General features: G+C 41.7%; 2 protein-coding genes across 2 annotated transcripts; both read left to right on the top strand.

Moving 5' to 3' along the window:
* Window positions 1-1,159: 1,159 nt before the first annotated feature.
* Window positions 1,160-2,131, top strand: psmb11a (proteasome 20S subunit beta 11a). Its single transcript, XM_078172849.1, has 2 exons — window positions 1,160-1,665; window positions 1,789-2,131. Exons 1-2 carry the CDS (start codon window positions 1,160-1,162, stop codon window positions 2,129-2,131), a joined length of 849 nt encoding a protein of 282 aa, XP_078028975.1.
* A 295-nt stretch (window positions 2,132-2,426) lies between these two features.
* Window positions 2,427-10,485, top strand: psmb5 (proteasome 20S subunit beta 5). The gene is made up of 3 exons (XM_033650927.2): window positions 2,427-2,679; window positions 4,726-5,032; window positions 9,801-10,485. Exons 1-3 carry the CDS (start codon window positions 2,461-2,463, stop codon window positions 10,082-10,084), a joined length of 810 nt encoding a protein of 269 aa, XP_033506818.2. The 5' UTR covers window positions 2,427-2,460; the 3' UTR covers window positions 10,085-10,485.
* The last annotated feature ends 15,513 nt before the right edge of the window (window positions 10,486-25,998 follow it).

Here is a 25,998-nt window from a genome sequence, read left to right as displayed (position 1 = left end):
AATTTGTTATACTCTTTATGTCCCATCAGAATTATTATTTAAGTTCCTTTATAACTAATGTTTTTTTCTTTCTTTTTTATTGAAAAATTTCTCATGTACACAAAATGGCTTTAAAATATGTGCATTACATCATTAGGATCAGGTGCATACAAAAGAGACAGAAAAAAACGGACAAATCAAATTAGATATTGAAATATCAAAAAAAGGCTATAATTAAAAAAATACACAAAGAAATAACAAGACTAATAAAAATAAATTAAAGGATAGAAGGTTTTGCTAGTTATGCTAAAAAGTTTCATTGTGTTTATATTTTTCGTGAATTTAAGGACTGTCAAATAAAAAGGTAACTCTTTATGGAACACACTAAACTTAGGTTTCACTTACTTGGAGTTGTGTAAATAGAACTTCTCAAGTATATGAATGTTATTAACCAGAAAGGCATCCTTCCTATTACCCATGTGGAGTCCATATGTCATTTGAGAAAGTTTCCAAGTTTAAAACTTGTGCAAAAACATTACTCATGTTGTTGTTGCTGTAGCGTGTCTCTGGGCCATTTTAGACACAGCTACAGGATGGAAAGCAGGTTTGTCATAAGATCCTGCTGATGTTGGTTGGTGCCTTTTTAAACAACAAACTGAAAATGATAATAAAAAAGATATGTATGAACCTGCACAAAACTAGCTAGATGACTCTGTCACTCATCAAACATAGGGTTTGCAGAAAAGGGCTTCTCTGGATATTACTTTCACAGAGGGTAGGATAAAATATCGCTTACATCGGCTCGAATGGTTTTGATCATAGGTCTATACGTGTGGTTGTGTGTGTGTGCAAGGTGTCATATTTGGGAGGGCTATATAAGGGTAGAAGGTTTGTCTTTTAGAATAGATGAAGAAAGACTAGGTGGCAGCGGTCATCATTTCCAAATGCAGAGGGATTTACAAGGTTTGTGACTTTGACAGGTTTTTCTAAGGATGATCTCTGGTATAATCTGTGTTTAAGGAGTACTTCTTGCCTGCTCATTTCTGGGAGAGGAATCTATCCGTATCTGCTTCATTACACAGTTATGGCTTTGGAAGATATCTGTGGCTTCAAACACACTCCTGTGCATCACAAGTGGTTTCCTGCCTCTCATTTTGAAGACGCACCCTCATCTTTTCATATGACTGACTATTACAACTTTGAATTGGAGCGACTACAGAAATCTGAGAGAAACAGTGGGATCCCTCTGCAATTCTCTATACCGACTTTGCCATACTCTACTCCTTACAACCACAGATGGCCAATCCCTTTCCCCCCAGCTAAACATTCAAAGACGGTCCGCAGTCCTTTCCCTCTGTCTCATGGAACAACGACCTTGGGTTTCATCTTCCAAGGTGGGGTCATTGCAGCTGCAGACACTCGTGCCAGTGCTGGGGGGCTTGTTGCCTGTCCAGCTGTTCACAAGATTACTCCTATTCACTCCCATTTAGTCGTCACCTCCTCTGGTAGCGGCGCAGACTGCATGCTGTGGGAGCGAATTCTGGCCAGAGAGATCAGACTCTACCAACTGCGTCACAAACGTTGCCTGTCAATACGTGGCACTGCCAAGCTCCTTTCATTTATGCTGCACCCCTTTAAAGGGACCAAGTTATGTGTGGCTCTTACGCTTTGTGGCTGGGATAAGGAAGCAGATAACACTGAGTGCACAAAGAGGTCAGAAGACTCATCCTTAATTGGTGATGACAGTTCCTCAGCTGTTGCTAGTAGTCAAGATGTTACCATGATGGAACATTCTGCATCCCCAAACGGTGGCCCAAAGCTGATATATGTGTGCAGTGATGGAGCCCGACTGCAGGGGGACATCTTTTCTGTGGGCTCAGGCTCTCCCTATGCTTATGGAGTCCTGGATGGAGGGCTGAGTTGGAGCTTGAGTAAAGAAGAGGCCATCTCTTTGGCAAGAGAAGCAGTGTTCAGAGCCACTCACAGGGACGCCTACTCAGGAAACAATGTGGACCTCTTCCACATCACAGCCCAGGGTTGGAGCCAAAGAAAGAGAGAGGACTTGAAAGAGGAATATTATAGAGACATGGAGAGGAGGGCGAAGATAGTGAAGGAAAGAAAAAGAGTGGCCACAAAAGATGCTTCAGGATGAAGCAAAAAAGTGGGAACTCACGCGGGGGCTTACCTTTAGTGTCAGTGACCCTCTTAAAAGTTTATGCACTATTGTCAGTTAGCTAGAATAAATATTGGATTAATAATTCATGTACTCTAGCATAGCAAGAATTATTTAATTGCTGTAGCCTTGAAATGTTTTTGTTTGCCTAGGTCACAGAGTTTACACGGCCTATTTTTACCTTTACAGTAGTAAATCCACAGTCCGCCACAAACACAGGGGGCGCTGTGTGATTATTCCAGCATGACTCAATAAATTTTCGTACCCTAATCCGCCGGAAGTAGCTTGCTCATCAGACAGTTTCAAAGATGGCTCTTGCTAGTGTGTTGAACAGTGATTGTGCGAATTTTTCATTTGATAATTGTCAACCAAATGGCTTTGGTTGTGGACAGAGCAGTCTGGGATTTGACGCTACGCCGGGAGACGGTCTTAGTTTTTCGGTCAAAAACCCGCTGTGTGCCGTGGACGAGGATGACGTCGAAAGGAAAATAGAGTTCCTGCACGGGACCACCACCTTAGCATTCAAAGTAAGTAAATTAGTATCTAACTGTGGCTGCTTTTACTGTAAAACTCTAACTAATTGATTAGTTGTCACAATAGACGTTTGCTGAATTATTCAGACCCTATACACCAATGTTGGAGGGCTCACAAAATGCTACATCTCGAACGTTAGCATGCTAGCATGGCTACAAACCGCTTTCTCATTGCAGATGTCCACACAGCGTTGGCTTTATGAGGATTTGTGTTAAACATGTCTGCCTTCAAAGCAAATGGGTGAACCCGAGCTGGTCATACCCGTGCGGTTTTGACAGCCACGACAGTAACGTTATTTACCGTAGAGTTAGGTGTCACAAGTTAATACTAACAGCACTTAACGTTATGCCTTAAATGCACCTGCATGAATGGGAAACAAGGTGACAGCTCTGTACTTGTGCATTATCCACATGTGACTTTTGTTTGGCGTAATTAGATAACTCACAAATCACGTAGGTCTATGTGTATGCTGTTTAGTCATTGCTCAACACAATAAAATGAAGATGACCTGAATTTGCACTTTACATAATGTTGTATCAGCTTGTTTGTTTCTAATAGTATAGGTGCTTATTTGCATTATGGAATAGAAGCCAAATACAATAAAGAGCTATCTTTAAGTATTTATTTTCTGTATTTAGTCATTTATTTATCTGTCAAATTCAAACATATCACTTACGTGGAAGAAAAAATGTCTTGGACATTTAAACACAGTTGTCTATTCACCTTGCTCTTTAGATTTGCCATTTGGGCTCTTTCAACCCAAATACAATATTATTTATGCCCATAAAAAGACATTTAACTGTACATCAGAGGATCCAAATTTAAAAATGTAAGTTAATGTATTCAGTGATGTTATGTCCTGGTTGGTTTTTAGAACATCTCTGGTAGGAAGGACGTATTTTTTCAAATGTATATATTTCTTCAGTTAATTGTACTGTCTTGTAGATGAGAACTGTGAGTTTCCATACCAGATTGTCTAAGTATTGTTTCAGAACCAGACGTAAAGTTGTGGCCTCCCTAGAAAAGGTCAAATATAAGACATATGAAAATATAGGTATATTGGCCTTTTAAAGCTGATGAGTCATGTAACAGTAACACATCACACATTTATCTCACAACAGAAAGGAAAGAAAGATGAACACTGTAAGAGTAAAGAACAAAGTAGGAGCTCCCTAAAGCAAAATTAATAATGTCAACAAAAGAGGGAATGGGGTATCTAAAAAGTTCAGGTAGTCTTTGTGATTCGAAGATTTAAACTAGGCGTAAAAGATGACTAAAATAGGTCCATTTACATTCCACTGAATGGATAGGGGGATACTGTTGAATTGTAATTATCAGCAAATCCTGTTAAAACTCTAAACCCAGCAATGAATTCATGGGACTAAAAAGATAATAGCCTGATATAGGCTCTGCCTCTGTGCCACAAAATGCCATTGTTGTCCAAAAACTATTAAAAACACATAAAAGAGCCATACTGTTGCATTTGGTTGACATATTTTCATTATGATGAAAACTGCAGGCTTTTTACCCTCACACTGTCAAACAAGCAGAGCAGTGTAAATACTGAACAACATCCCTGCAGTTGGTTTTGGTCTCTTCAGGGGATTTGTTGATAAAAAGAAAAGATAGAATAACGCCAACTTTATCCCTTAATCCCTGAGTGTGGAGGGGAGGTGGTAGATGAAAACCTCTCCAGAAGTCGTCTCCCTCTGACTGGCCAAATCTGTTGTCTTCACTTTAGTATTATACAGCTGTTGTGACTGACACTTCAGTGAAAGAGGATTTTGTGGGTAAGAGCAAAGGTCTTCACTTTTATCCAGCAGCTTTCTGGCAGAGCTGAGCCATATATTGCATCTCTGTGACAGGTGTAGAGCAGCAGCAGATTTCTGCTTTATCTACACACAAATACGAGTTAGCTAATAGGTAATTAAACTGTACATACTGATTACTGAGCCATAAGTGACTGCTGTTTGTGTGTTTTCCCCTCCTGCTGTACTGTGCTTACTAATGGGATCCCCCCTTGCTGTTGCCTCTCTCAGTTCCAGCATGGTGTTATTGTAGCGGTGGACTCCAGAGCCACAGCAGGCTCCTACATTGCCTCGCAGACAGTAAAGAAGGTGATTGAGATCAACCCCTACCTGCTGGGTACCATGGCTGGAGGAGCTGCAGATTGTAGCTTCTGGGAGCGCCTGCTGGCTCGCCAGTGCCGCATCTACGAACTCCGCAACAAGGAGCGCATCTCAGTGGCAGCAGCCTCCAAACTGCTTGCGAACATGGTGTACCAGTACAAGGGCATGGGACTCAGCATGGGAACCATGGTGTGTGGCTGGGACAAGAGAGGGCCAGGTAAATACAACAGCTGTATATAACACGTGGCCTATGTCAGCTTATTATCTAAAACTGGATTTCAACTATTAGAAAAATCTACAGCTGCCAACAAAATTGATTATTAATGATTCGTATTGAAGTATTTCTATAATTAACTTACAACACCTTTTCCAGAATAGAATTTATTTTTAAAATTTGTGAATATATACTGTCTTAGATTTTTTTTGCCTATATTTATTCAGTTTTTGTTGTTTGCAGTTTTGTCCTTGAATGAGGGATACGTGGGCTTTGCAGTGTTATACAATATATTATTAGATTTAAAACTAGACATAAAAGTAGACATTAAACTAAATAAAACTTTTGTGTGCCAGGAAATTTTTTTTTTGATGTATTCAGGGCCCCTGTGTCTCCTTTTAAAGTCTTTATAAGCATTGAATTTGACTTTAAAAATGGTGCAAGAACCCTGGTATTAATTGCAACTAGCAATTATTTTTTATTATTGATTAATCTGCAGATCATTTTTTCAATTAATTGATTCATTTATAAACATCAGAAAACAGATAAAAGTGCCTTCACAATATCCTAGACCCCAGGGCGATGTCTTCAAAAGTCTTGTTTGTCAGACTAACAGTCCAAAACATAAAAAAGATATTGATTTTCCAGTAATATAAAACGCTATTGCTATTTTTGGTTAAAAAATGACGTAAATGATTAATCACTTATCAAAAAGGTTGCAGATAAATTGTTTGTCACTGAATCTTCAAATCAGTTAATCTTCTAATTCTTATTAGCTTGAATTAAGATTTAAGATATGGATTCTAAACATGGCGCTCAATTTATAATTCTTTTCACTGTCTTAATGGTCTGCCATTTTGCAACATCCTCCAAGCAATTTTCCATAGTCATTTGTTTTTATATTAAACTTTATCATGTTTTTATATCTGTCAGTCATTTCCATTATCTCTCTTTGTTATTATTAGTTTACCTGATTATGTATTTTACTTCAAGTGTGCTAAAACCAACAGGGCAAATTTCTTTGAAAATACAACAAACTTACTGAAGCACCTATTAACCGCCCACTCTTGGCATATGATTTCCACTAATTCATTCTGACATGCAGCTCATGCAATGAGCAAAACAATCCACTAATTTGAATACACAGTGTCAGTGTTTTTTGTGATGATAGACAGCTATGCTTTAGTCCCAAAGAAATGTTTTGATGGCACCTCCCAAGCTGAGGTTAAACTTGAGTGGTTAGCTGTTCAATTAAGTCTGAAATGTATGTCCTTTGTTGCAGTGTAGGGTTAGCAGTTTCATGCGTTAATGTGATATATGAAAGATATAAGATGAAATAACTATCCATACCAAGGTTGCTAAAGTAAACTAAAACTGAGCCTAAAACTAACACTAGGTTTAAAAGAAATCAGTTAACTGAAAAAAAATGAGGACTAGACTTAAAAAAAAAAAAAAAAAAAAAGAATACAAGATAACTAAAATGACATTGTGCTAACTGAACTAAAATAAGATAAAAATATGCAGGAAATGTTTTAGCTTTAGTCTTTGGCGTTAATTTGTCGGCTCAACAAGCATTAGGAGGCATTGGTGCATATTTAGTGAGACTGGGATGTCTACATGATTGTGAGTCAGTTGCCCTCACAAAGTGTTGTGTTTGTATTGTAATATCTATTTTGCCCCTGAAAAATGCCTCCAATATAATAAAACAACAACAATAAAAAAAACTAATACTGAAACAAATGAATAGTGAACTAAAACATTTTTAAATGAGAAAAACTAAACTGAAACAAGCAAACCCACTCTAGAAACTAACGGAAACTAAACTGAATTGAAAACAAAAATTAAAAATGAAAAAAAAAAAAAAAATACAACTCTGATCAACACTTAATTGTTAGAATTTTTTGAGGAGATTATTCAGTTTTTCTCATCAGCCATCAAATGTTATGATCCTTGTGTACAGAATCACCAGTTCATATGGTTTTCCAGTTCATGTGCTGTACCATTAGTGTAAACACATCTGTAGTTCCCAGAGTTACCCACTAGATGGTACTGCAGCCTCTCGCATTCTCTGCCCCCTCTTTGTACTTCAAACTGGCTTTTGGGTGCCTCGCAGTGTGAGGCTGTACATCACAGAAGGTGTGCTTAAAGAGGCCGCCACAGTGACACAGTAATGGGAAATCGATGAGGCTGGGACTGCGGGCCAGCCGGAGCACGGCGGGATGATGGACGTTGGGTCTCAGCCCCGGACAATTGGGTCGCATGCATAATGCCCGTACACCCGCTGAGATCGATCCCAGCTTTGTCTGGAAAGCAGAGAGGGCTGTGTGAACAATGGCGGCCCGCCGGTATGCCAACAAACCTAAATGACACGTGTTAAATCCTGGGCGATCAATTGGTGAAATAATGATCCCTGTATAAGTTCAATAGGTGTGGGAGCTTTGCCATGGCCCCCACAATGCCAATGATTGAATGGAGAGGTAAATGTCATGTAAATTAAATCAATCGCGATTAGGCGGGAAGCTCATTAGCCAGCTACAATCATGTCAAGAGCACTTATTCCCCTGATGGAGTGTCTTAAGCTGCATGCAAAATAAATCAAATAAAAGCTATGTTGAGGAGCTCGTCAAATACGACTCTATGTAATAACGTCAAATGTTATGACACTTGTAATCAGTGTACAGTAAATGCTTGATAACTCAATAGAGGCTTTGCTTTTGACAGATAACAGCGACTCTGCTCTGCGCAGCACCCTCTACTGCTTCCTACAAGGACATGAAGGGTTTGAAATAAGGTGATATGTGATTAAATGGGATACAGCCCCATGACTGAAAAGCAGATCAGTGTATGAGACCTCGTCGGAGAAGACCCATGTGGCAGTCAGTTTTACAGCCACTCCCAAGAGAGTGATGTAATCATTTTTTTCCCCCTCTGTTCTGAACTGCTGCTCTCTTTTTTTACTCCTGATCCAGTGGTGAATTGTAGTGGGAAGGACAGATGACGGACAGACACTGACCCATTTGATGCTAGCCACCCATCCATCGTACTGCGCTCCTCACCTACCTCTAAAAGCTGTCAGTCCAGCCAGGTGCACATGCCGCTGTTTAAAAAAGGCTCCTTAAGCACCTGTCAGTAGGTTGACAGAGTGGAAGGAGTCTCTCTTGGCCGCCACTGCTGCAATGCTCCGCCATCCAGGCAGCATGCCCCCCCCCCCGCTTCCACTTTAAGTGGGCCTTATGATTCCCCCCCTCCACGTTTTTTTTGTTTTGTTTTCTGAGCACTTATCGATGCCTGCGTGCTGTTCTGCGTCACTGTTTGAGGTGCAGAGACTGTTAAGCGCACTGGGCTCTACAAAGACCCAGGTGTGTTTGTAAAGGAATGGATGTGGAAAGTGTTTTTTGGTGCTGCTCTGCTTCTATACTTGGACCTCCTAAAGAGTCCTCATCCACCTCCGTCAACTGTGCTACTCAACACAAGAGGCCGCCTTTACAACTCTCTCTCCCAGCCCATTATGTTTTTAACGAGTCCCTTACAGTTTTCAAGAGGAACAGACAGGTCTCAGAATGGCAAATTACCCCCATGCATAGACAGGCATGGGATGATTATCATGGCAAGCTAACGACAGGCTGAGGAAGCTGCAATTTGCCAGTTGAAAGCAATGGTAAGCTCTTTTTTTTTTTTTCAGAAAAGCAAGTGGCTCTCCATCCCTAATAGACTGTCACTAGTTTAGCTGAGGAACTCTGCAAGCGAGGATGTGCAATCTGAGGGCATTTTGAAGTGTTTTTTAATGCGGGAGATGAGCGATAGCAGTGGATATTAGGCAATTTTATATGCATGTGTCTCTGTGTTTCTCTGTGTGAGTATCATTTTCACAGGTTTCGCTTTGTGAAGCGCTCTGAAAAACATGCCTTTTTGCAGGCTGTCGTTTTTACCATCTGCAGGCTGTGGGCGAGCTCACAGGCTGGTGCTAGTCACCCGTTCCACGTCACTCTGGGATCAGGCCTAGCGAGTGTGTCATGGCGCGGAACAAAATGTCTCGCATGTGTCCACGAAGCGTGGTGTGGAGCAAACTGTCCCTCACAGGTCCATCAGAGCATTGTGGGGTCTGCAGTGCACGATGGATTACATGTTTGTCAGGTTTTGTGTAGGGTGAGTGCGTGCCTCCATGTGTCATTCAAGTGTGCGTACGTGTGGAGGAGAAGAAAATGTCTGTGTAGAAGCAAACACATATATGCGAAGAAGGATATAAATGCGCTGCACTCGTCTCATGTCCACAGGATGTAAGCGCAATGTTTTCTTTTTTTGTTCTCCCTCTTGAGGTGCGAGGTGCAGTTACCTGTGCAGCTCAGGTTGCGGGTCGATAGTTAATTTTTGGCGTGTTTGCTGGGATCAATAAGGCCCGGAGCAGGGCCCATGGGCAGACAGCGATGTGGCCCATGCCTCGTCAGCAGGTTCCGTGGCCGGCTTCGTTTTACTTGAAGAGGATGCAGCTGTTCATATCTGCCAGCCTTACTTCACTTGGAGAGGTTGCAGCTGTTCATATTCTCTCTCTGGAGGACATGGCGTGTGTGCGTTTACAAGTTTGTGTGTGTTTGTTTGTGTGAGAGTGTCGGTATTAGATGTACACCATCTCAGTTTTCCTGACAAAGCTCAACACCTGAGTCAGGAGAACGGAGGACGCTTCAGCATCAAACACTTCTCCGTTTACACCGTTTCTTCTTACATCTCTTTGCCTTCCCAACCTTTTGACCTGCTTTTTGTCCTTTGTCCTCAGGGCTGTACTATGTCGACTCAGAGGGGAACCGTGTGTGTGGCGATCTGTTTGCCGTTGGCTCAGGCTCCATGTATGCCTACGGTGTGATGGACAGTGGCCTGCGGCAGGACCTGACTGTGGAGGAGGCCTGCGAGCTAGGCCGCCGCGCCATCTACCAGGCCACGTACCGTGACGCCTACAGTGGAGGGCAGGTCAACCTGTATCACGTCCACAGCGAGGGGTGGACCAGGGTCTCCCAGGAAGACGTCCTCATGCTGCACCAGCAGTACAGAGATCAGGCATAAGATCTAGAGCACAGAGGGAACCAGGAGGTGGGGCGTGAATAGGGAGGGTTAGGAGTTTATTCTCGTATCTAATGTTAAGATGTTCTGAAATGTCAGTAGAGTTGACACATGAATAAAAAGGACTCATCTGCCGATTGATTTCCACTTGCATTAGTTCTGTTACTCATTTTGACATGTTGCTAACTTAAAGCTTCATATTGTACATTTTTAACAATGCCAGCTCCGCTCACCCCACACGGAGTATGATTTGAGGGGCTGCAGAGACAGGGCTGATGACTCAAACGTGCTTTAATACAGTGTGGGTGTAAGTGTGGTGCTTGCCCTACATACATTTCATTTGGATCATACATTGGGAAACTACATCATCTTTCTCAATAAAACCTGTGATGTTCTTTTTTCAACAGCCTTGTTTTTCTTATTTTACCTTTTAGGCTTCAAGCTGGTGAATAGTTGGAATCTTGAGAATTTCCCCTCTATGTAAAAGCATAGTCTTGTTGCCTCATCCTCCTTTTGATGTAGTCATTTTGTCGCTGTTTGTGTTTACATTTCAGTCATCTGTTCCCCCGGCTGTTGGGATTGGGAGGTACATCCAAAGCCTTTTTTGTCTCCTCTATATGTTCCGCATTTATTAGCGAGGAGTAGCACTGTCTAAATAGCACTATTTAATTGCATACCACCAGCCTCAGTAATTGTGCCTCCTGAGTTGTAACACTGTGTTTTCTTCCCTTCATTGATAATGTTCCCTTCCTGCGCTCACGTTGCACAAATACGTCTTTTAATTGGAAGAGGAAATTTATTCTTTAATTCCTCCTCGACACACTTAGCTTCTCAATGTGCAATGTTGTGTGCTACCCTGCCATGGTGTTTTACAATATAACGACCTGCGCTGGCAGTGTGTGCCCCTCCAGCGGTTTTTATGGTTGGGAATAAACACTAATAAAGGGGATGGGGTAGACATCTGAAGCCAGTGCACTTTCAAATCATGGTTAAAAACTAGTTTCACAGGTGACTAGTTAGCAGATGGAATAGAAATGGGATTTCGATAAATGGAAATGAGCGGGTCTCATCCGCGGTGCCGCTCTTAGTAAATGAAGTGATGGGAACTGCACCATCAATAGAAGCAGAAACTGACAGAGTGACGAAGTATTTGCCCGTGGAGATATGCTAAAATGGAGCAAATGTGGATAAAAGCATTAACACTTTGTAGAAGACTTAACCGTCCTCCTGGGTTAAGGGGTTAAAGAAGTGATTTTGACTGAGTATAACTAAATGATTTCCTCAGAGTAGTGGATAAAGGCTAAGTCGTGCAGCACCATTAAATATCCAACATACTGCATTGTCATTTAAGTATAGTGTAGGAAGCCTTGCTTTAATAAAGAAAAGCCAGCTTACAGAGACTGCAATTTTAGTCCATAATTGCTCAGTGAGATACCATTTGAGCAAAAGTGTAGCGTGTACATGGAGCAGACTTAAAATGCTATTTTTACTCCAGTGTGTCTTTTGTACCACATGTTAAATGAGCAACCAACTCATGAACATCCCAACTCAACAGCTACTGTATAAGATGGCTGGATGATTGAGTCAATTTAAAGAGATGCATGTTGCTGCCCTGATCTCTTCAAGCAAGTTATCCAGAATCTATGAGCTCTGACAGCAGAGGCTCTGTCACTCTTGTGTTCAGGTCTAGATCTTAACACAACAAGAAAAGAAGCATCTGGAGGTCTCAAGGAGTGAGCCATTAATTTTTTTCTTTTGTTCATTGGGTTAAGAGCTTTCCGGTGATAAGCATCAGTATGCCTCAAATGAAACGCTTGTTGGATCACTAAACAGTGACAGAAACCACCTTAAAACGCACTCTGAATTTGGCAGGCAACAATTTTTTGTAACATCTCCAGGTGTTCAAAGGTGAGAACGTTTCTGAACTTCTCTACAAGTTCTCTTTTTTTTCATCATCTGCAGTCACATTTTTGCCATACTGCTGCCCATGGATGGCAGTGTGTGTCTGTGGCTCTGTCCACCAGTTCACCACTTGGCTCCAAAATAAAATATCTTAACTATTGGATGGATTGCCATATAATTTTGCACAGAGGTTCAGAGTCCCCAGAGGAAGAATCTGAGACTTTGCTTTTCCCCTGACGTTTTTTCATCTAGTGGAACTAGTAAAAAAAAAAAAAGACTCTCAGAAGCAGTGATGGAGGACATACTCAGATCTTTTATGTAAGTAAAAGTAGCAATACAGTAGTGCAGAAACATTAACAACCAAAAGTTTTGAAATCTTGAGTAAAAGTAAGTATAATGAGCAAGTAAACTTACTTATTATGCAAAACATCTCAGTGTATATTATATTACCAGATTCTAATTATTGATGCATTCATCACTTTAATATTGCAGCTGATAAAGGTGGGGCTATTTTAATTGCTTTATATACTGCTGAGCATGGGTGATTTAGGAGACAATGGGCCCCACCACCCACAGACATTGTGGGGATTTTGCATCTTTTTGTAGTCATTATGCATCTTTCTGTGGGTTTGTGTCTCTGCATGGTCATTTTGTGTGTCTTAAAGGTAATTTTGTGTAATATATTTACTATTATCATTTTGTCGATTTGTGTCTCCTTGTGGTTATTTTGAGTCTCTTCCTGGTTGGTACGTGTTAATTTGACAATTGACATTTTTCAAGCAAAGACCAGGGGGCACCCTGACACTTTGGACCCCTGGGCCTGTGCCCGGTAGGCTTGTTCAGTAGTCCATCCATGCTGCTGGCTTGTTTAAGCTATAATAATATGAATATTTTATCAGTTTTACAGTTTGTAGTAATAATCTTAATCTGCAAAGTAACTAGTAACTAAAGCTGGCAAATAAATGTATTAGAGTAAAAAGCAGCTACAATATTTGCCTCCAGAATGTATTATAGTAGAAGTATACCATACCACAAAATGGAAATATTCAAGTAAAGTACAAATAGACCTGAAAACTTAATGTACCGGTCCAGTGTGTAGGATTTAGTGGCATCTCAAGATGATGTTGCAGAACTTAAACTTCTCCCATGTGGCAAGCGTTTAAGAGAACTGTGATGGCTTACACGAAAATCTTTGTCTTTGTCTATCTAAACTTTGTCCGTTCTGGGCTACTGTAGAACAACATATTGGGCTTAGTGGAAAAGGACTGGCTCCATATGTAGATATAAATGGCTCATTGTAAGGTAATGAAAACACTGATGATTCTTATTTTCAGGCTGTTATAAGCTTATGAAAACAGTCATAATTATTATATACAATTTCTGCCAATAGATGCCCCTTAATCCTGCACACTTGACCTTAAGTATTTGAGTGAATGTACTTAGTCACATTTCACCGCTGCTCAGAGGACACTTGGTACGCACCAGGTCATTTGAAGCATATTGAACTGACAAGTAGCTCTTATTTTGGTCATAAGATGTTTACGGGTTTAGATCTGTGAAGCTGTAGTTACTGGTGTCGATGTCCCCAACTGCCCTTTTGGCCCATGGAGTCATATATAGAGGAAACACTTCTCACCTGTGGGTTTTCACTGTGTTTGGACTCACCCATCCTGTCTGCAAGCATGACCTTGGCACTGGACCAGCAGACAGGCAGTGCGCTGCCAGTGTCGGCGGTCGTCTATGTCTGGCACAGAGATTGCAGGTTGTCAACAGGTATAGCTGCTAGCAAGTACCAGCTTTCAGAATATTTTCACAAAGCTTTACACTCAGGGCAAGATGGTGACACTCTGGGGAGGCATGACAAAATGAAGAAAATAGCTTTCTTTTTTCGCCTAAATTAGACGGAATGCTATGAAAAAGACCAGCTGGCGTTATTGAAAGGTGCCAGCGCGATGATTTTCACACTGTCAGAAAATAACCCCTGTGCCCACATTATGCCATCTGTCAGGTGGTCACATGTGATTTCAGTCCCAGACACCAGATCATATCTGAACACAGTCCTAAGGGTGCCCTGACAACCCTTTTGGAATTCTTACACACCTCACACGTGAGGCGTCATTTCCCATGATTAGATGCTAGGACTTTGTAATTGGATCCTCAAAAGGAAAAACACCCAGTGCAGGGGTACACGCCTTTAGTGATTGAGTATCTATCAACCATTGTTTATTCCTGTTGATGCTTTACCCCGACGGAGAAATAAATGAGAAGTCTATTTGGTTTGGGTAATGACTCCCGGCTGGCTGCCTCTTGTCCACCCCAAAGGCTCTCCGGGTGTCATATAATCAGTACACCCAAGTCCTTAAATGCGTGCCAGTTTCTGACAAACAACAAAGCTGGCGTGAAGATAATTGTGTTTGTGGTCCCTGCGCATCCCCTTCCTCGCTGGCGCAAGAGGCAGCCGCTGCCTCGCCTCGTCTGAGAGGTGCTGTTTTTCATCCCTCGCGATGACAGCAACACTCTTGTCATTCCTGCCGCGTTCTTGCCACTCCCGCCTCGCTCTACTCGAGACTGTTCTTTTTTTCCTACACACCCCCCTCTTCCCACAGCAATGTTTTTGGCAATTGCTTTTTTTTTTTGACTCGATTAATTCAGTGACACGAATGAATACAGCCCGGCAAAGTAAACAGTGCAGCCCTTGAGTTTTGTCCAATCTGAGTCAGTACTCGTCCGCCTCCCAGCAGGCACCTAGGAGCTTCTGCCAACACCACTATTGCTGCTCTTGATGATGATGATCATGAGGGTGATAGTGAGGATGAGGATGATGATAGCCCCTACTATTAGTGCGGACTGTGCCTCAAGAGGCCCAGAGCGGTTGGCTGTTTATCCCTTGTCATGACACCTGACTGTATAAATGGGGCCTGTCTGTTTGTTTTATCGTCAACAGCGCCAGGCCTTGCCTCCCAGGCAAACACAGACAGGGTCAGGGAGACTACAGCTAAAGACGTGGCAGTAAGAGCGATGGTGGCTGCCACGGTCACTCCACTTACTCCCATGTGGCTCCTGGCTTTTTTTTTTATATTGCACTGCGTCCTTTAATACGTGGTGACTAAGTCCCTCGGGGTGGAGAAAAGTGAATTGCGGAAGCTGTTGTTTCACGGTATCAATTGGCTTTTTTCCGACTTCTTGCTATTTTAGTGGCAGTTCAGTTCTGGTTATGTGAGCTCTTACATTTGTTTAGGTGACGCACCATTACAGGGTGTTGTGTTTTTCTTTTTGACTGACCTTGCGCTGTGGCTGATACGCTAGCCTATACTTTGCCTCTAAAACCTTCCATATTCTGTTGGTTTGTGGAGGTTGTCATTTTTTATAAATCATTGACAAGTGCGAAGTGTATCCACTCTATAAAATGCAGCTTTGGATGCCACATTATTTTCCCTCTGGATGTCTCTGCTTTACAATTCTGAAAGAGGAGTACAAAAGTACAGTGTGTTTTTTATTGGTTTGAAGTGTCACTCAGAGCTGCAGGCTTTTTGACAGAGTAGCCGGCCCCAGCGGAAGACCCATCTCAAGAGGAACAACTCTGCCAGGCTTAGAGCCCCTATTACCCTTTCTCTTCTTTTTCTCCCTTTCTTTCACCTCTCCATCTGCCCATCCTTCTTTTCTGTTCCACATTTTGACTTAATCCCCCCTGCGGTGCCCTCGGCCTGTTGCCCACTTCCCTCCGGCCTGATCCCACTCTGATAACTGCCACATCCCCCCCGACAATACCAACGGGGAAATGGAGGCATTAATTACCCACCCCAGAGCTCGTTACCCAGGCTCAGCCCTTTCAGCTTCCTGGCTCCTCACTGACACTGCAATTGTAATTCAGCTGGGGGCCCAAGACGTGAGGGTAATAACAGAGGGTACCCGTCCAAACGGACGATCGCCCACTGATAGATGATCCGCTGGGCCGGACGTGACGGAACTGACGTGAGGGGGCCGGGAGTGACTCTGAAGTGATTGACACACAGCTTTGGCACTGGGATTATGTGTGAGAGAAATAATTTATGACTTTCTCTTCCGGAGCCGAGACGAATGCCAGAAATGAGTAATGACCTCTTGGAAGTTCAGCTTCTCTGATCGCAAACAATAGCCCAGGTTGTCAGTGCTGTGGAAATGACAGAGTTGATGGTGTTATGAGAATGAGAAGCTAATGGACTAAATCATGGAAATGGCAGTTTAATTAAATACCAGGACCCTGCTATGAACAACATTTTAAAATTAGAGACGTCCTCATTGGTCGCTGTGGTTCCTAGTTGTGGTACAAAGAAAATTAAGGCAAATTGTTCTTTCTTAACTGCCTTTCTTTCAGCTTGCCCTTCTATCTTGTCATCCTTTCTTTCCACTGGCCTATTGTGTGTTGTTTTCTTCTTGACAGTTTGAGTGCCAAAGTCTTGAGTGCCCAGCAGTTGGCCTCCTTTGTGTTATTCAGGCTCTGATGTTTTCATGTAAGCACTGCGGTGGAAAAATAAATGTTTATTTGCACAGTCCCTCCTCAAGCAATTCCCACCATTCCCGTTTTTTTTTTGCCATAGCCCTTTTACCGTCTCTCCCTCTATCAGCAACTTTTCCTTATCCTCCCATGCTATATTCTATATCTATATTTATATCCTATTTCTTCTTCCTCTCTGCCCTTTCTCTCTGCCCCTCCGCTTTCCACCATCCACCCTCTCCTCCTTCTCTCTCTAATTTCCCCATTACCCCCCATTCCTCTTGCTCACCCACTCCCTCTTTCTCGCTCTCCCTCTTCCCCCTCCTTGCCATTCTTTGCTCTGGACTGATCTGCTCTCATTACATTGATGGCCCTGATGATTCAGTTGAATGGTGCACTATCTCCCCAGTGCCTCTCCAAGGCCTTTTCTCTGCAGCCCACTCATGCAGCAGCACTCAGCAGTGACAGCAGTCTCCGCTCTCTCTCTATGGGTACAATGACAGCGTGGCACCTGCTACTCAGCCCGCTGACCCCTTGATATTATCATATAGGTTGTGTAGAGATCAGTGTGCTGACATGTGCTTGACTTTCACCGTGTAAATGTTGTAGCAGCGAGATCAAACACTGGGTTACAGTGAGGAATAGTGTTGTTGTGGGGGAGTGTATGTGTGCTGACAGGAATATATTGGTAACTGTGTGGGAGTATTTAAATTTTTGTTTAACCTGGTCATGTTTTTCCACACTGAACCAGTCTGTTTCGGATCTCAGGTGTAACATTACCCCTTTGATCTTGGCTTTGGCCAGCGAGTGCCAACACTGCACGCTACCTGAACCACAACCACCTTCTATTATTCATTCCTTAAGGTGCGTTTCACACATTCAGAATTACCTGCACTGCAGCTGACTGTGGTTTGCCTCCACTCCAAGTGACTCTCTACTATCACTGCATTTCTTGCTGAAATGCAGATGGTGCAGGCTCAATCTAACCCTGTGTCCCATTTCTTCCCCTCCACCCTCACCCTCGATGCATCCCCATCTGGATGTACACTCATGTGAAATTTAATGTTACTCCAATACTGAACTTAATGTTTTAAGGCGACCGTTTAGTCCTCTTCCACTTTTTTAAAACAGCACTTATATCACTGCATAGTGTCACCCCTTAACATCCACATTTCCCGTTTTAACTCTTCTTAAAGGTCCAGAGTGTAGGATTTAGGGGGATGTAGAGTATAATATAATAAGTATGTTCTCTTCTTTGTATAATCACCTGAAAATAAGAATCGTTGTGTTTTCATTACCTTAGAATGAGCCATTTATATCTGCATAGAAAGCGGGTCCGTCTCCACTGAGATCGCCATGTCACACTGTCAAGTTTCTACAGTAGCCCAGAACGGACAACCCAAACACTCAATTTGGATAGGGCCATTCAAGTTTTTGCATTTTTCGCATTAGCCTCAGTTGTTAGCAGCCCTGTTGCGACAAGAGTGTCGGTAAAACACTGATTTTTTAACGTGAACATGCTTGATTCAGTGTTTTTACTTCTTTAAATCACCTGGTCCACTTGTTTTGGGAAGGAAGAGACCTCTGTGGATGATTCGGCCCCTGAAAGTACCTCCTAAACGTCTGGATCTTAAGTTATCAGAAAAGATAGTGGCCTGTCCAACATGCCAAACAGTGTCTCAGAAACAATGATTTGTAGTGTGAGACTGCTTCATTCAGTGTTATTACGGTTTAAATCAACAGGTCAGTTTGTTTTGGAGAGAAAGTGACCCCTGCAGATAATTCAGCTCCTGGTTAAAATCTCCTTGAAATATGAATACAGCGGAAATGCTAACCAGGAGGAGTTTCAGCTGGTTGCAATCTGCAATCCTCACCATTAGATGCCACTAAATCCCCCTAAATCTTACACACTGCACCTTTAAGTCACTTTAAAAGAGTATTCCACTGATTCAGCTTTGCACTAATAACATAATCAGGCTCATGATGAAATTAATTTCATTCCACACTGTCTGACAGTATTATATATTCTGTATTGCTTCTTCCAACCCTTCATTAAAACCACTGTATATAATATTTGCAGAGTTAAATATTTAAACCTCAAGACTCCGTGTTGTTATGGCAGCACCATTCCATCAAATGGAAATATTAATGATGCATCATTTTATGCACATTTCCACAAATTTCAGCCTGACATATATGGCAACTTTGGGGTCTCAGCTGGAATTGAAAATAATATTGTGTGTGCTTGAACAAAGCTTGGTTGCACGGCATGAATTTCTAATGACTGTCCCACTGGTGGGTCAGAACGGTTTCAGTGTAGATGCTATAGGGCGGAAAAACAAGTAGATATTGGTAGAATAATATTAAACTGGATGTGATCGGCTATTAAAGGGTCAGTTCACCCAAATGTCCAAAACTCAACTCTGCTTATGTTCTGAGACATGCCCTACAGAATTTTATGCTGTGACCCCACTACAGCAGAGCTTTATAAAATGTTGGCTTTGCTACTAAAAGTAATAAAACATAGTCTGTCTTGGTTACATTGAATTATCTGCAGACCTCATGGTGAACAGTTTCTATTGGAATGACTTTCCACCAAAGAAACGGTCCCTGTGAAACTACAATACGTACAAGAAGTGAAGTGGTCCATTGTTTAGTTCAGTGAGTGAACTCTCCAGAGAGTCAGCTATTTCCAAAGCCCAAATCGCTCCAGTGCACTTGCTTTCCAACTGAGTTAAGTCCCAGAATGTACTGTAAAAAGAAGTAAGCATTGATTGGAAGTGACGTCACTACATTTCCTCTCCACTACACTTCCAAGAGACCTTTGCACAGTGTAGTATCAAGAATATAGCAATGCAGAGCTGCCACTATGAGAATAGAGTAATAATTGTCCAAGTATCTTGTTATAATGTCAAAGCTCTCTCTTTATGGCTAGGGGGTTTTCTCATGAAAGACAGATTGTTAATGCAAGACTTCATCCACAGCTCCAAAGAGAGTGGGGACTCCACTGCTGGCTTAAAGTTAGGCAGAAGATGAGAGAACAAGCTGTCCCATTAGAAATAATGCAATATCTTGAATGGCTTGCTAGTTAGCTCAAGTGAAAGAAAAATCACCCTGCAACAAAGCCGTAGATAAGACAAAATCTCATGCACTGTCCTCTTTTTAATGACAGTTTCATGTGTATTGCTGAAAAAGACAGCATCTCATGGTGTGTTTTGAGGCCTAAAATAAAGGCGCCATCCCTTAATTCAGCTCTTGTTCATTTCTGGAGTAAAACTGTTGCAACACTTCTTTTAATTTGCCTCTAACTTTGTTTTAATAGGGACAAAATGTGAGAAATTATTTTGAAATGCTGGCAGTTCTACGCACTTGTTTAAAGATGACACAGCTGCATGATATAAAATTAACAACAGGTATGTGTTAGGTGAGTCAGTGAGTACGCCCTGAGACCATACTGATTACATAAACCTAATCAAACTTACCTATAATTAATTTTTTATTAGCTGCAGCTGTGTTTTCCACAATATGACAGCTCTGTGAAAAAGGGCCCCTCAGAAGCAAATGTAAGCACATGTTGCACCTTCATGTACGGTACAGTTTAGTCTTTATTATTCATTTTACTCCGGGGAGATACTATATGTGTCGGTCACAAGTAAAGTCCACATGGCTCTTTATAGGGTGCCACTCTAAACCAAGGTGACTTTGAAATGAGGGTGAGTTCTGGGACAAAGCCCATTACAGACTGATATCATACAGTGATATGCACTGTAACAGGGGTGGCCGACCATATGCCAAGAAGAGCCAAAAATCTGCAGGTTTTCTTTCTGACAGATCTCCTCAGCAGGGCACTGTTCTTCCGAGTTCGTTCCCTCTACCTGATGCAGTGCTAATTAGTGGGTCTTTGGTCGGAATGAAAGCCTGCAGCATGTGGCTGGCTACACTTGTACCTGCAGTTACTTACAGTTAAAAGGGAAACCCAACTGATGTCAACCAAAATGTTACTTTGCAGAAATGTACTGCCAATTAAACTTAGGTCTGCTCCACACAGACATGGGTGTTTTTATGAACGATACTTTCTTAAGCGTTCTGGCCTTTCGAACACATGTAAAATGTGTTTTACTTCACTAAAACCGATTTTTTGTAAAACTCTGTCAAGTTTGAAGATTTTCAGAAACTCTGTTTTCAGTGTTGCTGTGTAAACAGGAAAGAGTCTGTGGCTTGAAATGGCAGGGTATTCGCTGTTATCTCCTTTGAGAGGCATCACAAATGGGGCATGGCATTTGATGCAATGGCGTATGTGACCAAAGTATTGCTAGTTCTAACTTTGCTCAGGACTCTTTCCGTGTTTACACATAAATAAGAGTACGTATAGCTACAGTGCTGCATTGTACCAAGGTTCAGATAACCATCCAAATGGTGGATTTGCCTTGCACTAGTGGTGGGCGCGGTTTGTAGGGGCGTGTTATGTGCGCTACAAATGTGTCTTCAGCTATAAATGTCTCTATAAATGTACAGTTACTCTTCCACTATATTTAGGAACCGAGGCATCAGAATGGGCTACGGAGGTCACTGCTCCAGGTAGCCTCCTGGTAACCATTTTCTTTTTCTGTGCATGGCTTGAGGGCTGCTCTTGACAGTGCTGTAATTGTGTTTTTGCATTTTTATTTGGACTAGGAGTTTTTTTTTTTTTTTTTTTTTTTTTTACAATAGTGTGTGTGATTTTTTCTGAGAATGTAGGAGGAAAATACCCATGTCCGTGTGGATTAGGCATGAAATGGAAAGTGCAGTTATAATAGTTTATTGCTTGTTGTATCATCTGCAATCTGTTTTTTTCCAAGTGTGAGCAGCCCCTTAAATTTTGTGTATTTCATTGTTAGTGTCCATCAACAGCACACTCAAAAATTTAGCAAATTTAATATACATACAATAAATTTCAGTATGCATAATTTAGTCTTTCAGTGTTAATGCATTACAAACTCAAAACGTTGTTAAAATTAATATGTAGCCTACTGTAGAATTTAGTCACAGCTCATGACAGCAGTAGAAATAGGCTTTAAACACAACACTGATATTATTACCAGCAGATACAGAGCAACAGTAGCATTTATTTGGAGTTGTGTTTCTGGCCATCTTATTAATGTAAGTTTAGTGTTCATCGACTCTTTTTTGCTCTGTGTTGTTCTCCACCAACTTCGGAGGGAAATATTTGGCTTTTTAGCTGCTAAATGTGCCACAGCCAAAACATCTAGATTGCCCCTTGATGGCCGGCAGCAGTATAGGTCATAAACTCCACCCCCTCTATCCTAGCTCATGGGGCATGGGCCAAACTAAAAAAATCAAAATACACGTCAAATAAAGTGTGCCCAAAGATGATTCCTGTCATTAAGTGATTCTTATTACCCTGATGTATTTTAAAGTGTTCTGACTTATCTGACGCTACAAAAAGGGGGTGTGGTATTATGATTGACAGCTGAGCCTGCCAGTTGTTGTGCTCGTGATTGAGTCAGGTCAATGGCACAGAGTCAGGCAGGTGTGGGACCTAGATACTGCAGCTCCACCAGCCAATCACTACTGTACAGACTCTGTACTCTGGCAGCGGTGGGACGAAGAAGGGGCATGTCCTCCATTTTTATGTGCAACCTATGGTTCAACTGTGTTCACCAGGTATTTGCAAACCAAAACAATGAGCTAAAAGATGCTAAAAAGCTCTGTAGAGCTGAGAGGAATTGCAAAGCGGGGTTAAAATTCTTTGTGGATTCATCACCACAAGCTGCCCCTCTTTCATTACTTATAGTAATTTGAGCCTCTGTTTATGTAAAAAATATTGATTAGAGCAACTAAGGCGACACACACCTTTTTCACTGTGGACATTGCCATAGCAGGGAAAGCACAGGTGAAATTAATGACATAATTAATGGCTTCATTTCATTATACTGTGTCAGTGTACCATGACAGAGAGCCAGCATGCACAACAGCAGAGCCCTGGAACTGGACCACTTAAATGGTATGCAGCTGTCATTACTGTTATAATTATGCCTGGTGCGACAATGTCCACTCTGAGAGGAGGCTGTGGGCCTTTTTTTCAGGGCAGATATTTTTATATGTCACTGCGGGGAAAGCACAGGTGTAACTAATAACATTAATAATAGCTGCATTCCATTCAGGTGTGCCAGTTCCAGTGTCCCAATATGCTGACTCACTGCCAGTAGCTTACTGGGACACTTCAATGGAACAGAGCCGTCATTAATAGGATTAGTTCCACCTCTTCTTCTCCTGCTATGACTCGTCAAAATGTCTGCTGTGGGGAAAAAAGGCCTGTTTGCAGTGTCCTTTGATTTTTGGGTTATCTATTTGTTCTTCTGGTGTCCTTTTTCTTGTTTCCGTTGATAAGTGGGCAAAACTAGACACAGCGAAAAACTCCCCGCTATCTGTAACATCAAAGGTAAACATCTGATTTGGGTGTCTGCCTCTCAGAGTATAGGCTTCTGTGTAAACTCACCATTTTACGCTGACATATTATACCAGAAGAAACCCATCATAGAAGACGCTGTGATACCAATTACTCCACCAATAGTTCCCTCAATATACTGTGGTGCAGTGAGGACATACAGTCATGGATGGATTACTGAATGGCCCTACTGGGCACAGGTCCAGGAGCCCCCCAGGCTTTTAACTGCAATATGTCACTCAAATAAACACAAACTGACTCAAAATTACCACAAAGAAACATAACTGGCTACAAAGAGACAAAAAAGACCTCAGAGAGACACAAAATGATCACAAAGAGACGCAAAACAACTGTAATAAGACACAAAGTCACTCACAATGACTACAAAAAGGTACATAACAACCACGGAGAGACATAAAATAACTCCAAAGGGACACAAACTGACTTTGAAAACATTCATAGAGATTCAAAATAACCACAAAACAGACACACAGTGACTACAAAGAGACGGAAAGCAATGACAAACACACTTAAATGACAACAAAGAGACACAAAGCAACTACAAAGAGACACAAAATGACTATGAAGAGATTGTAAATGACCCCATAGAGACAAAATAACAACAAATAGATTCAAAACTACTACAAAGAGATTGCAAATAACCACAGAGAGACACAAAAAAAACACAAAGAGGCAAAAAGCAACTACAAACACACTCAAAATGACTACAAAAAGATGCAAAGCAACCACAGAGACACAAAATGACTACAAAGAGAGACAAAGCAGCTACAAACACTCAAAATGGTTATAAAGAGTCGCAAAAGGACTTCAAAGAGACAAAAAAGTAATAACAGACACACAATGTCTACAAAAAGGGGCAAAACAACCATAGAGACAAAAAAACCTACAAAAACAGACACTAAACCTGCAGAGAGATACGTAATGACGAAAAATTTTGCTCCTATAGAGTCCACCAGGAATGAATCCTAAACCTGGAAATGCGTTAGCATTTTACCACTCATGGTTCCCTAGTCTCAAAGTCAGTAGGTTTTTTTAAATGGGTTTTTGGTTAGATGCCTGAAATAAGGTGTGTGGTTAACACAAGCTTAAGAGACTTTCACATTTTGTTCTCCGCCATAAAATACGTCAGTAAATACTCAATAACTCTGAAGCTTCAATGTGTCTTAAAAAAGGTGGTTGCTATCAAGTGGCTAAATGAGACTACAGAACGTCATCATGCCGAGTTGCACCAAACACGGCTTTACAGTCTTGTTATGGTGGTGATGTTGGGCCATTTGATTGACAGTGAGCCCGTTTTCATACACACAATAATCAGATAACTGGGAATAATCAGGTAATGGTAATAATCTGATCTGACACGTTTACATGCACTTCAGTAATGCCATAATCAGAAAACCCTGGTTTACATGATTCAGTCCGTTAGTCAGATTTCTGTCCAAGTACATGAAGTGAAACTCAAATTTCCTGTTACAGTAGGTGGCGGTAATGCACCTTAACGCTGATTGCCACTCGCCATAATACGGAAAAGAAGAACAAGAAGAAGAAACTTCCTGTTAGTTTCAACACATCCTCTCTTCTTCTTCACCATGGCAACGCTACACAAAGAAGAATAAGAAGAATATGGAGGCGACGCCAACGGTCAGGGCTGTCCTTATGTGGGAGCTGTTAAGCCTGCAAAATAGGCTACACACTGCTGCTGTCCTCCGCTTTTTCTCCAGGAGGACAAAACGACATTGGGCTTTCATTCAGCAAGCATCTGCCCTTGGTCTCAGCATGATGGGTCCTCCACTCCTACCAAATCACCGTGCTTGCTGGATGCGCGTCCAGAGCAAGGACTGGTGGGAGAGAGTGGTCCTCAAGGAATTCTCAGATCCAGAATGGAAAGAGAATTTCAGGTCTCAGAGAGCATTTGTGAAACTGTGTGATCTGATGAAGGATGTCATGAGTCCCGATGAGATGACAGTACGTCCCCCTGTACCTCTGGAAATGCGAGTGGCATATTTTCTACGACTTTTCACACATGCGCAGATGTAAAAGAACGAAAGATACCAGATTAATGGTATACATGCACCGAATAAAACAGACTATTGGGAAAAAAGCTAGGTGTGTTTATCCGATTTCTCATAATCCAGTAATGGCTTTTATCTGATAAAGCACATCGGATTATGCTGTTTACATGACCACTTGAATAATCTGGTAACTCCAGAAATCAGATAATGATCGGTTTATTGTGTGCATATAAACGGGCTCACTCATTTGACATTAGCTTTTTACTTCGGGCGGTTGCATTTAGGCGTCAGTAATCATGGCAGTGGTGTTCATCTGTGAAGATTATTTTGCTGAACAAAACCTGTAAATATGATAAATGTTTGTTTGCAACAGAGCTTATTTTCGCCAATAATCCAAAATCCAATGGAAAAATCCCATAGGCTTTTAGAATGAATGATGCTAACTTCCGTGTTGGCTTATGTTATCCCTGAAGCACCTAGAGGAGAGGTGATGGAGCCTTCTGCTGGTCTGTGTCCATAAATTGTCTAATAAATTGTTTTAAAGATGTGGCATGTCACTAATGATTCCTGAAAGCTTTCACTCTGGCAACACATTTTGACAAAATAGCACTGCTTGTTAATAGCACAGCGTTTTATCTGAGAGTATCTAATTGTGTTTTTTTTCCTTTAGAGAGTAGTGTGGTCTTTACCAGATGTTAAAATTCTTGCTGTGTCTGTGCACTGTTTCCTCCACGTCCCATCTGTTTCTTCCAAGCCAGCTCGTCTATTTTCTTCCCTTTTTTCCCTCTTGTTAAAACATATCAGAGTAAGCCTAGTCTTTGCTTCGCCTTTGCCTGTAATCCCTATAGTGCTTGTTACTACAATACCCTTCATCTAACTATTCAGTAGTGGGGTTTCTTATTGCTTTGGGAGGGTCTTCCAGTACTGATGCTTGTTGTGGATATTTACTACTGCGTCTTGCTGCTGCCACGCACTGTTGTTTTTCAACACAACCTTGTAAAACTGTTCAGGTGTATTTATACAGTGTCTCATCCACGGTAAGCGCTGGTGCCGCTGTCCCAGA

This window comes from Epinephelus lanceolatus, chromosome 12, assembly GCF_041903045.1.
Source record: "Epinephelus lanceolatus isolate andai-2023 chromosome 12, ASM4190304v1, whole genome shotgun sequence".
Lineage (NCBI taxonomy): Eukaryota > Metazoa > Chordata > Actinopteri > Perciformes > Serranidae > Epinephelus > Epinephelus lanceolatus.
This window is presented reverse-complemented; position numbering and strand designations above follow the sequence as displayed.